The following is a 13,853-nucleotide window of genomic DNA, read 5'->3' as shown; positions in this document are numbered from 1 at the left end:
GCTAGAGGTTTAGTGTGTTTTTTCTCCAGTAGTAGAATGAATGAAATTCCTTTGTTTTTAAAAGCTTAACTTTGATTTGCTATGTCCTTTGTGTTGACTCTATCAGTAAAGGGAACTCCCAACATCTTAAAGTCCTAATACCAAGATAATACAACTTTAGATTTGATCATACTAATCCGGACGGATTCAAACTGAGCTAACCGTTAATACCTGCAATTTTCTGAACCAGTGTCATAAATGACTTACAGGGATATCCTCCTGCAGTGCACCGCTCCAAATATTCACCTGCAACATTTCATATATTTACTAACAAACCATAAATACTTATGACAAAATATAAGCAATAATGCAGAAAAATGGAAAAAAGCGACAAATCAAAAACAGTAATTCAATGTGAAGTACTAAAAAACAGAAACAAAAGTAAAAGTCTGAAAACTTAAAAACAACAAGTTCATTCATAAGATGAGTCAAGTTCAGAATACGATCCGGAATACATTCTTTTTAGAATATAAATCTAACAAAATTTATTCCAAAAGAAACCACCAAATTCTTTCATTAATAAATCTAACTAATGCATTAACTAATACGATCAAATAGTTCTTTTTGCCCACTAATCAAACGAGGCACCACTCTCACCACCTGCCGAAGGGGGCTACTCGTCTCCATATTTATCCCACAAGTGATTAATGAGATCAGTTTTCAACATATTATGTGTCGTAGTGCTTCTTACTCGTTTCATTCTGTACAACATCCTCGAAACAATAAAAGGATAGTCATGCTCCAAATTAACAGAAGGAACTTTGACATCTGGAAGAGGCTCCCAAAGTTCTAGATCTATTCCTCGAAGCTGCTCATCTTTGATTATCATACTGTGCAAGATAATGCACGTCTTCATAATCTTTTCAAGATCTTTTGCTTTCACATACGTGCTGGTCCTTTAACTATATGCCATCTGCTTTGCAGGACTCCAAAAGCATGTTCCACGTCCTTTCTAACAGCTTCCTGTCTTTTTGCAAACAAGTGTTCTCTTTCATTATTAGGATTAGAAATTGTCTGGATCAAAGTAGTATAATTTGGGTAAATACCATCAGAGAGATAATATCCCATATTGTATTGATTTCCTTGAATCGTGAAACACATGCAGGAGCAACTCTGTTAATGATGTCATCGAATAAAGGAGACCTATCGAGAACATTAATATCATTATTCGAACCTGACATTCCAAAGAACGCATGCCATGTCCACAAACTCTGAGATTCCACAGCTTCTAAAATGAGAGTCGGGACTCTTTTGAACCCATTGGTGTGCGTACCATGCCAAGCCGTTGGACAATTTTCCCAATGCCAGTGCATACAATCAAGACTTCCAATCATTCCGGGAAAGCCACGATCTTCACCTTCTTTCAGCAACATTGCAATATCAGTTTCAGTTGGTTTCCTTAGATATTTTTCTTCATAGATACCAATTATAGCATCGCAAAAACGCTTGAGACATTCAATTGCAGTGCTCTCGCCAATTTGGACATATTCATCAAGGTTATCAGCGACGCAACCATATGCAAGCATTTTAACAGCTGCAACCATCTTTTGTAAATGACTTACTCATTCCATTTTAGCAGCATTAACCTTACGAGTGAAGTAATCATCATACTGACGAATATCATATAAGATACGAAGAAAAAGATTGACGCCCATCCTAAAACGACGTCGAAAATGATCAGCTATGTACCTTGATTTTTCCCCTTTAAAGTAGTCATGAATAATAATCCTATGCCGAGGAATTCTATCGCGGTGAATGACACGCCTTCCAGGAACAGAGCCACCATGAGGTCTTTTAATGTCTATCATTGTTGCTGCGCATATAACCGGGAAAAGTGTTACAAGTTTTCTAGTCATTCCATATGGGTTCAACATATCATCCTCGCTCATATCATCAAAATCTAACAACCGCTCTGTTAGGCAGGAATATTCCTCACTACTAGTTGATGAAGTATCAGACATTCACATCTATCACACCTAAAAAAACACAGCTAAATCCGATTGTGAGAACATATATACATATGTAATTCAGAAAATTGTAGTGCATAATCTAACATCTATCAAATTAGTAATCAATACGAAAACAATTTCCATGTAAAAATCTGTAGAGAAATTTAAGATCAGTATTAAACGTGTAGACTGCCAAGAAAGATTTCTTATTTTCTTTTAATACCTAAGTTTATCTTCCCTTTACTAAATTTTTTAATATTTGATCGATTTCACATGTAAACCTTCCACTAATTAGCATAGCTGTACTTACACTACAGTTGGTTGGTTTTCTAGTTCCGCATCAACTAAGTTGTAGATTGAAATCCAAAAACTGAACCTGATTCGCACCTAGGGACATCTTCATATACTGGAAACACCAAAAATAAATAAATCAAATGAACCCTCCCAAACCTTCAATTGGTTTTGTCTCTATTTCCACCTGACAGAACCACAATCATCCATTTATAATCAAATGACCGGCAGTGTCAAGGTGTGACACTAGAAGAAAAAAAGTGTTTGGATTGTACAAGAACACCGATTTGTTTTAATCTGGAAAATTCTAAGTAATGGATGGCATGCAAATTTAAATTTCACTATTTCCGATTCTATTGATATCTGAATTCTTATGCGATGTTTTTATCGAAAATATAAATTTGCTACACTTCATTCAATAGATTTCTAAATGATATAATTGGAATCTCGAAATAGAAACACATGAATCAGAAAACGTACCGATGGTTTGTTCAAAATCCCAGCTTTCTGTGCAAAACCCTAGCTTTCCCACAAGAAATAACGGTGAAAACGGAGAAGAAAAAGAAGAACGGAGAAGAAAGAAGAAGAAACAGAATGGTTGGAGTTAACGAATTATTTTTATTCTTTACGAATTTTTAATCTAAAAAAAATAATTATTAAAAAGGAAAAAAACCGACGTGGAGGTGCTTCCGAAGGTGTAGTTAACACTTTCTTGAAGACCTTTGTATTTATTTTGGCACCCTTCCTATTTCATAGGACCTACTGTTGGAGATGATTTTTTTATAAATGGGGGTGTAAAATCCTATGTGTCATCTGAATTTTTTTTTTTAACCTTCTGTTGGAGATGCTCTAAACTAAAATAGACTAGTTTATCATCCGTTGTTCATTGTTTATGGAATATTGGATGTTAATGCTCTTTTTATATAGAGAATATATTACAAAACCGAAGTAATTCCAATAACCGTTCAAGAAAATAAAAATATTAAAATTTTATTAACTTTATCAAAATTATCTTTCCTATAAACTACTGTCAAACCAAAACAAACTCTAAAGCACAAGCTAAAATTATTTATAGCAATAAAATTTTATTACTTTTTTAGTTATGCAGCCGACAAAGAATTGGTCGAAAATAGCAAACAATAGCAAACATCATTTGTCGTCTATGGTTTTAATGGTTCCTTCGTTGTTTTTCCCGATGATTAAACTTGTTTTTGTAGGTTGAATAAAAGCATACCGTTCTTATCAAATCGAAGATTCACACCCCTTTCGTCTATGATTTGTTTGTCTTCTTTGTATGTTATTTTTTTTCTTTTTTCTTTTGTGAAGTTATTCAAGGTAGAGATAAGTATACTTTGTTTTTTCATATTGTTTCGCAAGTCTTCTTTGTTCTTCTTTTTGTGAATCTGGTGTTTTCTGCCATTTTTTGCTATTCTTTTTGATTACCGCATGTAGGTAGTGATATTCATACTTGTATATATTACGAAGATTTTCTAGCTTCACTATGTGTATTTTTTGTGCTAAAATGTCTTACATTTGATTTTATTTATAAAGACTATAATTATGGTGTAACTTTTCTTTTTTTTTCCATGTTTTGTTTCAATATTTTATCTAAATTATGAATTATATACTGAAGATATCTTATTTCGTTTCCATATTTTTATCTAAATTGAGAAACCCTAATTCTTATTTAGGTTTTTTGCAGGAATTATTTTTTGGACAATGTAGCAACTCAAATTTACGGCAGCAAAGATCTAAATTCATATGATAATAATCCCATACCATGTTGCTACTAAAATTTATATGGCAATAATCCAGAATTTATATAAATAGGAAATGCCTGATTCATCTTATATCCAGTGGATCTTCTTTTGTGGAAATACACATCTACTTAAAACAAATTATTGTTTGGGAGGGTCATTGCACTGGGAGGGTTTTTCAGATGCGTTATTTCACGAATAACCACTTCACAATAGCATATCAAGTAAAACAAATTATTCTGAAAATTATAGCATAAATGCAAAATTATAAGAACCATAACATTTACTAAAAGAGAATTCATAACAAAGTTGGAATTGTTTGTGATTTACAAAAATCCCATCTAAACAAATCTATTCCTAAGAAAAATAAAACAAATTCATCCCTACGAAAAAATAAAAGAAAATTCAAGATATCTTAACCTTTCCGGAATGTATTGATGGATAATTGTTTTTGTATATCTATCTGGTAAATCATTCTTTCTAACGGTAATGATTTTTGTTTTTATGGATCCTTAGCTGTATTTGAAATGCCAATGTATGTGGGATTTCATTTTCATCGAAAGCCGCATCGATAGTCCCTGGTTTCAAGTAAAACCCAACACTGTGTAAGCTCCGTGCCTTGCATCTGTCAATGTGCATCGCAAAGGAAAGTTTTACTGAAAACTGACATCTAGTTAAAAATTCAACATATACCACAAATTTGACAGTAAATTTAATAGTTGGAGTGATTTTAATAACCAAGCTTAACAATACTTCATAATAAATAGAGTATCATAATCCATAAAAAATGGATCGCATCTACTGAAACGAAATAATACAAACTTGTCTATAAAACCAATACCTAAATAAAAGTAAATTTTAAATGCTCCAGGTGAGTGTATTCCCAAATTTCTTAATCTATAACGATTCATCTTAGCCTGTTCTGGTTCACAACTTGGTTGTCCTGGCATCACTTTCGACTGTAATCTTTCTGTAGGCATTAAAAGTAACAATAATATAAAATCAAACAACGTTTTGCAACATGATCTTATTGTGTGATGTTATTCTTTGAAATATGCATGTATGCGTCTGTACTTTCGAGCAATCGACATATTTTCTTGTTTCTTCTCTCTAGTATCATGCCCTTACTCTTCATACGATTCACCCTTGCCTTCTCGGGAGTCGTTGGATCTATATCCAAAGCTGGTTTGACAGTTCTACCCACGTATTTTCTTGCTGCATGGATCATACGTAAGAGTAAAAAATAACGATTATGTTTATAAACCCACAAAATATCAAAGCATGCAGATGAAACACAATTTAATACCTGTATTTTTTCTCTTGCGCACTCCACTCTCAATGTTGGCGCCCCATCCATCACCAAGTCTAAGGAACTCGGCCCACTATTCTGCATCACATTCTTATCTTATTTTAGATCATTTTAAATATGTATTTTGTAAATTGGATCCCACTGTATGGAATCAAAAGATTCTTCAAATCCCGTTTGATACATATACATGATCAATTTGCGATATTACGAATAGTAGATCAAAAGTGATGGGTTTTTCTCACTATGATGCAACCTGGAGTTGACGATCCAAAAAATAAACTTCTTTCTGAAATCAAATCAATGAAACAATGAAGACTTTCATCGCAAGAAAACCCAAGAAAAAACAATCGGTTCATCATGATATCAAAAGTGTTGAGTTTCTTACCGTGATGTAGTCTGGAATCTACGATCAATTAATCAATCAATGACCGTGAGTTTCCATATTGAATGCAAAAAAACCCCAGGAAAAAAAATGGGATTTTCGCGGCCTTAAATAGAGAAAGCTGATAAACCCAACAAATTCCGTAAAAAAAACTTCTTCTTAGGAAATAATGGACGTATCATTCTATTTTGATATTCACATTTATTTCAATATCATATTCCAATATTTAGTTCCTTGTTATTTTGATATCCATATTTATTTTGGTATCTTTCAAAATTATATTCTCATATTTTTGTTTGTTAATGATAACATTTTTTTTGGAAATCATTTTATTCCTTGTTATTTTGATATCCATATTTATTTTGCTATCTTCAAAATTATATTCTATTTTCTTTTTCTTTTTGTTAATGATAACGATTTTTTTTCCTTTGGAAATCACTCCTAATGATTTCTTTTTTCTTTTTGTTGCCGATCGTTTGTTTTTTCTTGGAATTCATACTCTTAATGGTTCTGTATTATTTTTATTTGTACAGGATTAACAAATCCTATATGCGCGTGACTCCCTCAAATCAGGTATTTTCTTTTAATCGCTGATGAATTATTTTTTCTTTTATTCGTGTTCATGTTTATGATTTTGTTTAGGTATTTAATACCAATAGAAAGTGTAATTGCAAGCATTTTTCTTTTACCCGTAGTTTGGGGACGTAATTACGGGGATTTTATTACAAAAACTATAAATGGATGTTGGACATTGATTTTTTTTTTCTTATGATTATTTTTCTGAATCATATGATTGATGATTGATTTAATTTTATGATGAAATCATGATTAAACGTTTTATTTTATTTTGGTAATGTTTTATTTGCTTATATTTGTTTCTTAGATTAAATAATTTATTAATTTTAGGAAATTGTGATTGGTCAAATAATATTTCGTGGGACCAAAAATTTTTCCTAGAATTCTATTGGCTGAAATTTAGAATGGTGGGATCAGAATCAACCAGAAGCTCCAATTAACCACTAAGCTTAAAAAAACTCTTTTCTATATAAAGAATGTTATGGACGTTCAAATTTGCCCCACCCCTTTTGGACGCCGATCTATCCCAGGTAACGTTTTTTTATAATATAGATAGATGTATCTCAAAAATCAAAATGTCACTTTATAGTTATCTCGAGGATAAAATCGTTAGTCATATAAAACGTTATTTTAGCTTTAAGAAGCGAAAAGTGTAATTCCAGATTAGATAATACAACTCTTTCCGCAAAAAGGCCCAAATTCCATTTTTCCTTTTTTATTTTTTCATTCTCTTTCCACAAATTTGAAGATCCAGCTTATATCAATTCCACCAGATCTGCAGGTAACCAATTTCATCACTCAAATCCAAAAATAATTCCTCTAGATCTACTACAATATTTTCTCACTTCTATAATCAATCACTCAGTCACTCCCATTTTCCTCAATTTTGTTTCCAGCCATGGATTTCATGAAAGTTCTTGATCAAGCAGTTCGAGAAATGTAAGTTTCTCTGATCAATTTGAGTTTTATTTGTCTTCTCAATGCGATCTGTGTTTAATTATTTGATTTTTTTTTTTTGCCACAGAAAGAGAGAGGTTAATATCAAAGTTCTTAAAGTTCCTGAAATGGAACAAAAGGTATGAGTATTAGCTGTGCCCTAATTTCTTAACTGATTTTTATAATCATTGATAATATAGTCATATAACCAATCACTCAAACCACAAATTGTCCCTATTGGCGGTGTTTTTCGAACCAATGACTTGTATTTGATCTCCTGGTGCTGTGGAAATACGTTTAGTTGTTAAACTAGAGTTAGTACAAGGTTCATCTTGCCCCATCCAGTAGGATGTAATATTGCATTGTGTATATAATGGTTTTGCTCCTCAGTTTCATTTGTATATACATATGTTATTTAAAATTAACCTTTCAGCTAGAATTTGATCATGGTTATTTGCTTTTGATCATTAAGAGTAAGGAAAACTAACTCAAAAGCATATGTAAACTAGGATGTTGGTTCTCAATAGTTTTGACGTGGATAACAAATAATTCTTACAATTTTTTTGTATTTGCTCTTATCTAATGTAGAAACTAACCTATAGCACTGAAAACTTATAATGGAGGACAAATAACCCTGTTAGGATATGAAACAAACATAGGACCTCGCAAAACAAACTTTTATTGGAACTCATGGCAAATTTTTTTCTCTGCGGTTGTGGTTTTTTTCCTGGAAATATCAATGAATGCCGCATTACATTGTGTTGCTAGTTATCTTTATTTCTGTATTTTCGTTATAGTTGCATCTTTTCTGATTTGTTATGGTTTCCACTTCACGCATCAAGGTTTTGGATGCAACAAGCGATGAACCTTGGGGTCCTCATGGAACTGATCTGACCGAGATAGCACAAGCAACTAAAAAGATGTAAGTTAATAAGATAACTCATATTTTCTATTCAAAATACTCTTCGCTTTGCTAATTGTTTAACTTAATCGTGTTCTATCATCACACAGTACTGAGTGCCAGATGGTTATGAATGTGCTCTGGTCAAGATTGTCAGATAGGAACGGAAACTGGCGCTATGTTTATAAGGTGCTGTATATGTGTGTATTACTTCAGAAGTCATCTCTGAAAATTCAGTTCTCTATCTAGTCCTGTCTATTTCCTAAATTATGTATCCTCGAGTTTCTTATTTTTCTGTGGAAAACCATTGTCTCTTACCAGGCTCTGACTGTTATCGAGTATTTAGTGGCGAATGGGTCTGAACGTGCACTTGATGACATCATAGGACATACTTTTGCAATATCAGTATAACCTCTTCTTTCACCCTTTATCATTTGGAAATATTGCCGTTGTAATTGACCCTCAGTCTTCAATCTCCTAAACTTAGTTATATTGGTCTAGTCACTATCAGATTTCGAATTTGTTGAGCCTAATGGAAAGGACGTGGGTATCAATGTGAGAAAAAAGGTGGAAACTCTTACGGCTCTTTTACATGATAATAACAAAATACAAGAAGTTAGAAATAAAGCTGCTGCAAACCGTGATAAGTAAGCTTTTATCTTTATTTGTCTGTATTGCTATCTTTAGTATCTAATAATGGCTTCAATATGGCTCAAAAGTGCTCGCTTTTCCCGCTCTTTTTAAGTGTGTCCCATGACTTGTTGTATTAGAATTTGGTGATTAAAAAGTATGCTGTTTTAATGTTATCTAGGTATGTTGGCCTTTCTTCATCTGGAATGACATATAAATCAAGTTCGGCAGGATACGGTAGCAGCAGCTTCCAGCAAAGTGACCGATATGGAGCCTTTGGTGATAAAAGAGATGGGGAGATGTTTAAGGATAGTTACAGAGACAGGGACCGTCTCGGAGGAGAAGAATCTTGCAAAAGTAGTCGTGAAAAGTTGCGTAGAGGAGTTTCTGGTGACGGTGAAGGAAAAAACCCGAAAAAGGGATCCATACGCCATGGAAGGTTTGTGCACTTGTATTAGATATCTTCACTAGGTGCTACAGTTTCATGACAGTTAACATGGGTTTGTAAATGGCACGAGAATTCCAAATAATTACTAATTATTATTTAGGACCAAGTCACTTACTAGGTTTGCAGGATAATATTTTTTTGGGAATCTCGAGTAGTTTGCCAATTTAGATTTTTTATTTTGTAGGGACAAAACTGCTTTGTCATCATCGTCAAAGTCAAATCATTCTGATGATAATTATGGTGCTGTTCCTTCCCAAAGCTCAGCCACACCAAATGATGCTGAAGATGATTTTGATGATTTCGATCCTCGAGGAACTTCCACAGCTGGTATGCCGCTTGACAATGTTCTGCAATAAACAAACTGTGCTGCTATTGTTATATTTGGTATCAGCATGTTAGATGATAGTTGTTTAAGGATGATGGTATCATCTTCAAGAACTTCTGCTATATTAAAACACTCACAATGAGTTCTTATAGACTAATTTTAACAGAGTCTTACAACTTACTTGGTGTCTAGGCACCTGGTTTAATATTTTGAGGATGAATGCATGTAATTGTCACTGTAGCAGTTTACAACTTGTATCAAGGTCTTATAAAATCATATGTCTTTTTATTAAAAATATTACCATGTTGTTTGTGGCAGGATCAGCAGCTGCACAGCCTGCACCTGCAACTGTTACCGAAGTGGATTTGTTTGGTGACTTCATGAGTGATCCAATACCTACTACAGCGGAATCAAATACCATAAATAGGAATTCTGCAGCTGACGCTGATCTGTTTGAAGATGCAGATTTTGTTTCAGCCCCACCCAAGTTAGAAGTTGCAGCAGATTTTCCGGCTCAGGTTAAAATTCCTCTCTTGTCCTCCAGAACTGCAGTATAATTTCATTTCTAAATCTGATTCGAAAATATATGCTGAATTACCATGCTGGAAGAAAGTTAAAATTTCCTTTTCAATCCAAGTATTATGATTGCCGTTTCTGATCTTAGTATTTGTTTCTATTAATATATGCAGACCAATGTTGATCTCTTTGCATCGGCACCTTCTGTTCCTTCATCTCTTGCTTCTCCAATGGATTTTTTCGCTGCTCCTGATCCTGTCCCACCCACAGACAGCAAGCCTGCAAAATCTGAGCCAATGAGTTCCAGTACGGTTGATCCTTTTGCTGCAATACCAGTTAATAATTTTGATGGAGGAGACATGTTTGGGGATTTTACTTCCAATACCAATCAGCAAGTGCCTTCACAAGCAGCAAATAACTCTACCACTGATAGCATCCTTAACAGTGAGAGTCCTTCAGTTGAATCTAAGCTACCGAAGAAGAACTCGTTCCAGGTCAAGTCTGGAATTTGGGCGGATTCATTGAGTCGTGGTCTCATCGATCTCAATATCACAGCTCGTAAGTTTTTGTTCTTACATTTATCTTTATTATCCAGTTTCTCACACGTCTCAGCTAACAAATAACTCACGCCGGCAAAAAATATTTTGCTGCGTCGACACGTTTGGAGTGACACGCTGTCAGACATGTGGGACACAGCTCACTTCCCAAGAGATGTATTATAAATATCAGAAATTTAGGTTTATACCTCAGCTTGACATCTGTACGGGTATTCTCTAGTCTGTGTTCGTAGTAGCATCAGATATTATCTAGAAATGAAGATGGATATGTCAAAGGTCCTACTTAGTGTTGGGATGTGCTTATTGATGAAACTAGGTTGGATGCACCTACAGAAAAAGAATAAGCCAAGTCAGGCCTTAATGTACCTAGTTATATAACTCCACTATGTGGTGACAGTTGAGCCACAGGCCAACTACTACAGCTAATCTATCAGACCATGAAGATAAGTAGAAAATTTCAGTGTAGTATGTTTTTTGCAATGCTGTTTTTTGTATTAAACTATTAGCCCGTTCGGTTGGGAGAATTGGAAACCTAAGAATCCAATTATGGGGTAATCCAATTCTTGGAATCGGATTCCAAGGAATCCAATTCAAATCCTAAAAATTCATGTTCGGTTGAGGTAATTCAATTATCTTTGTTTTTACCCCGGAATCCAATTCCATTGCACTATTGGACCAATGCAATGGAATTCTACTATTTTGGAGGGAATTGGATTCCTAGGAATCAAAATTCTTAATTAAAAAATTCTACTATTATGCCGTGTCCCTGCTTTCTAGTTTACGTTGTCGTGTCAAAGTAACGTTCATATAAACTAAATTTTCCCGACCGCCTGTCCAGCTAAGACCTCTTCCTTTATGTTTAACTCTGGTGTTAGGATTACATTGACTCGTTTATTTTTTGTTTGATTGCCATGACGCACCTGTAGCTACTCCGGCAAAGACAAATCTAGCAGATATTGGAATTGTTGGTGGACTTGGTGACATGTCAGATGAGACCAAAGGAGCTCAAACTTCACATTACATGGGAAAAGCAATGGGCACCGGATCTGGTTATGGTATGGCTGGCTCAGGTTATGGCACGTCAAGTGCAGGCTCTGGTATGTCTGGGTTTACTTCCACAGGAACTGGAAGCGTCAACGACGATGACTTCTTCTCAAGCCTAAGCCAACCCCAAACATACGGTAGCTTCAAGAAATAAGTTGTTTTCTTTTTCTTTTCACCTTATAATTCTTTTTTTGTGCTTCTCCAAGAAATCACTTTCTTTTGGTGTGCTTCAATATTCGTTTTATTGATACATCAAACTATTACTCTGGAAGGAGATATCCATTTAAAGCCATGTATAAGATTTGTTAGTCAGATTGTTAGTATGTAAAACCATAAAAGAGTAAACCCGAACTTCGAGGAATCGTGTATCCACCAATTGTAAGTGATTTGCTTCAGATTGGAATCAAGAAGAAATATTTTTTTTTTTGATAAACACAATACACCCTTTCGAGCTATCTCGCAATGAATATGAAGAAATGGCGTGATAGTACCAACTCTTATAAAAATGACTTATATTTGTTTTGTCGTACAATAAAACGATTTAAAATTGTTCTAACCACTCCTACAGCGAATATATTCTAAGTCCATATGATGCATATTTTTTTGCCTAATTATTAAGAATATTGCCCACATTTACTAGCATTGACTTGTCTTGTAGTACTAGCCTACCTGGGAAAAAATATCACAAATGTCCTCTGCCCCTTCAAGTGAATACTTATAAAAGAAGCATTTCATTTTTGCTCCCAAGATTATCAAATAAAGAAAAACCAAACGCTTGAGAATACGCTCCTTGTATCTACCAGACTGTAAGTATTAGACTTATGTGTTTCAAAATGTTCATAGCAATTTTAATCACTCTATGTTTGATTAGTTCTGTCAAGTGCATTTCTCCCCCAAATATCTATCTCAAAAAGTTTGATGTTCCTGGCCTTGACGGAAAGGCGTCAAATGCATCTCAAGTTACCGGCAACGCCACGACTATTTCTGTCGAGCTCAGTTTCTGGAACCTAATAAGTTACGGAGCAGAGCAGCAACAAACTGTTTACTACGATAATATAAATCTAGCTGTTTATTATTTTAGCAATAGTAACTCAAAGTTAGCAACCGGAAACTTTACTATACCCGAGTTTCATCATCGGTTTGCTTGGTCAACTCATCGTACAGGAACAATTAAGACTCTTGGGGTACCTTGGGAAGAAGCTAGAACAGAGGTTTCTAGCGGGAGGATGGCTATATTTCGAATCGAATTAGATACAAAAACTCGGTACTCGAATGGAATTTGGAAGTCGAAAAGACATGATTTGAGAGTAGGAACTAACGTTACTATCAACGATCGGGGAACGATGTCTTCAAACAACGATTTGAAGCTGTCCAGTGCTTTGGTGTACGCCGGTGATTGTGTTCGTGTCGGAATCGTTGCATTATCGGTTCTTGTATTACATATTCTTATGTGAAGATGAGTATGGAAATATCATTGCATTAATTAAAGTCTTCCAGGGTGTTAGTCCTCAAGGGAGTTGGGGGAGTTGGGTGTAGTTTGATTTTTTCCTGTTAGTCGTTGGGGAGTTCAAAGGAGTCTCTCGAAATCTCTGTTAGTCATGGGAGAATTTAGAAGAGTCTCCCAAACTCCCTAGAAAACCCTGTTAGTCGTGGGGGAGTTTGAAAGAAACTCTCAAACTCCATGTTAGTCCTTAAAATTAGAATGCTAGGGAGTTGGTGTTTTGGGGGGAGTTCTAGAGAGTTTATAGTGTATTTTTTCCTCACTCCAAATCTCTCAAAAAAGTAGAGATTTCTGGAGAGTCTCTCAAACTCCCCACACTCAAAACACCAAACTCTCTCAAACTCCCCACACTCTCTTACACTCCCTCAAAATCTCCAAGATTCAAAATACATTAAACTCCCCAAAACTCACTCGTGGACTAACCCCCTGTTCATTTTAAGTGTTTTCATTTTATTTTTGGGAAAAATATCATTTGGTCCATTTTTAGGTGGGTCCATGTCATTTTAGTCCTTTGGTCAAACACCTTTACTGTTTAGTCGATAATTATTTAAAAATATTAAATGGACAAAAATACCCTTCCGTGTTAATTTCTTCTTATTTTTTGTAATAAACTCCTATTAATTTCTCCTTATTTTTTCAGAAATCACATATATAAACCAGAGTTCATTCCAGAAATGAACTCCATAAAAAAC

At 34.5% G+C, this 13,853-nt stretch overlaps 3 protein-coding genes across 3 annotated transcripts; 2 read left to right on the top strand and 1 right to left on the bottom strand.

The window, feature by feature from the left end:
• Window positions 1–918: 918 nt before the first annotated feature.
• LOC113351400 lies at window positions 919–1,583 on the bottom strand. The gene is made up of 2 exons (XM_026595389.1): window positions 1,086–1,583; window positions 919–1,002 (listed from the first exon to the last, which is right to left on the bottom strand). The coding sequence occupies exons 1-2, from the start codon at window positions 1,581–1,583 to the stop codon at window positions 919–921; spliced, it is 582 nt and encodes a 193-aa protein (XP_026451174.1).
• Window positions 1,584–6,952: 5,369 nt separating this feature from the next.
• On the top strand, window positions 6,953–12,089 carry LOC113348053 (clathrin interactor EPSIN 1-like). Its single transcript, XM_026591751.1, has 12 exons — window positions 6,953–7,084; window positions 7,200–7,242; window positions 7,328–7,379; window positions 8,082–8,161; window positions 8,251–8,329; window positions 8,462–8,545; window positions 8,642–8,787; window positions 8,952–9,209; window positions 9,403–9,545; window positions 9,862–10,061; window positions 10,233–10,617; window positions 11,543–12,089. Exons 2-12 carry the CDS (start codon window positions 7,202–7,204, stop codon window positions 11,812–11,814), a joined length of 1,740 nt encoding a protein of 579 aa, XP_026447536.1. The 5' UTR covers window positions 6,953–7,084; window positions 7,200–7,201; the 3' UTR covers window positions 11,815–12,089.
• Window positions 12,090–12,493: 404 nt separating this feature from the next.
• On the top strand, window positions 12,494–13,114 carry LOC113351398 (protein NDR1-like). Its single transcript, XM_026595388.1, has one exon. It carries the CDS (start codon window positions 12,494–12,496, stop codon window positions 13,112–13,114), a length of 621 nt encoding a protein of 206 aa, XP_026451173.1.
• The last annotated feature ends 739 nt before the right edge of the window (window positions 13,115–13,853 follow it).

This window comes from Papaver somniferum, chromosome 2 (assembly GCF_003573695.1).
Source record: "Papaver somniferum cultivar HN1 chromosome 2, ASM357369v1, whole genome shotgun sequence".
Classification (NCBI taxonomy): domain Eukaryota; kingdom Viridiplantae; phylum Streptophyta; class Magnoliopsida; order Ranunculales; family Papaveraceae; genus Papaver; species Papaver somniferum.
This window is presented reverse-complemented; position numbering and strand designations above follow the sequence as displayed.

Bases quoted from the DNA above. Each gene is read 5' to 3' on its own strand.
- LOC113351400 (XM_026595389.1), bottom strand. From the start codon at position 1,583: ATGGTTGCAGCTGTTAAAATGCTTGCATATGGTTGCGTCGCTGATAAC. The intron at 1,003-1,085 runs GTATTTACCCAA...GCAAAAAGACAG, and splicing joins GGGATATTATCTCTCTGATG to GAAGCTGTTAGAAAGGACGT.
- LOC113348053 (XM_026591751.1), top strand. From the start codon at position 7,202: ATGGATTTCATGAAAGTTCTTGATCAAGCAGTTCGAGAAAT. The intron at 8,162-8,250 runs GTAAGTTAATAA...ATCATCACACAG, and splicing joins GCACAAGCAACTAAAAAGAT to TACTGAGTGCCAGATGGTTA. The intron at 9,210-9,402 runs GTTTGTGCACTT...TTTATTTTGTAG, and splicing joins GGATCCATACGCCATGGAAG to GGACAAAACTGCTTTGTCAT.
- LOC113351398 (XM_026595388.1), top strand. From the start codon at position 12,494: ATGTTCATAGCAATTTTAATCACTCTATGTTTGATTAGTTCTGTCAAG.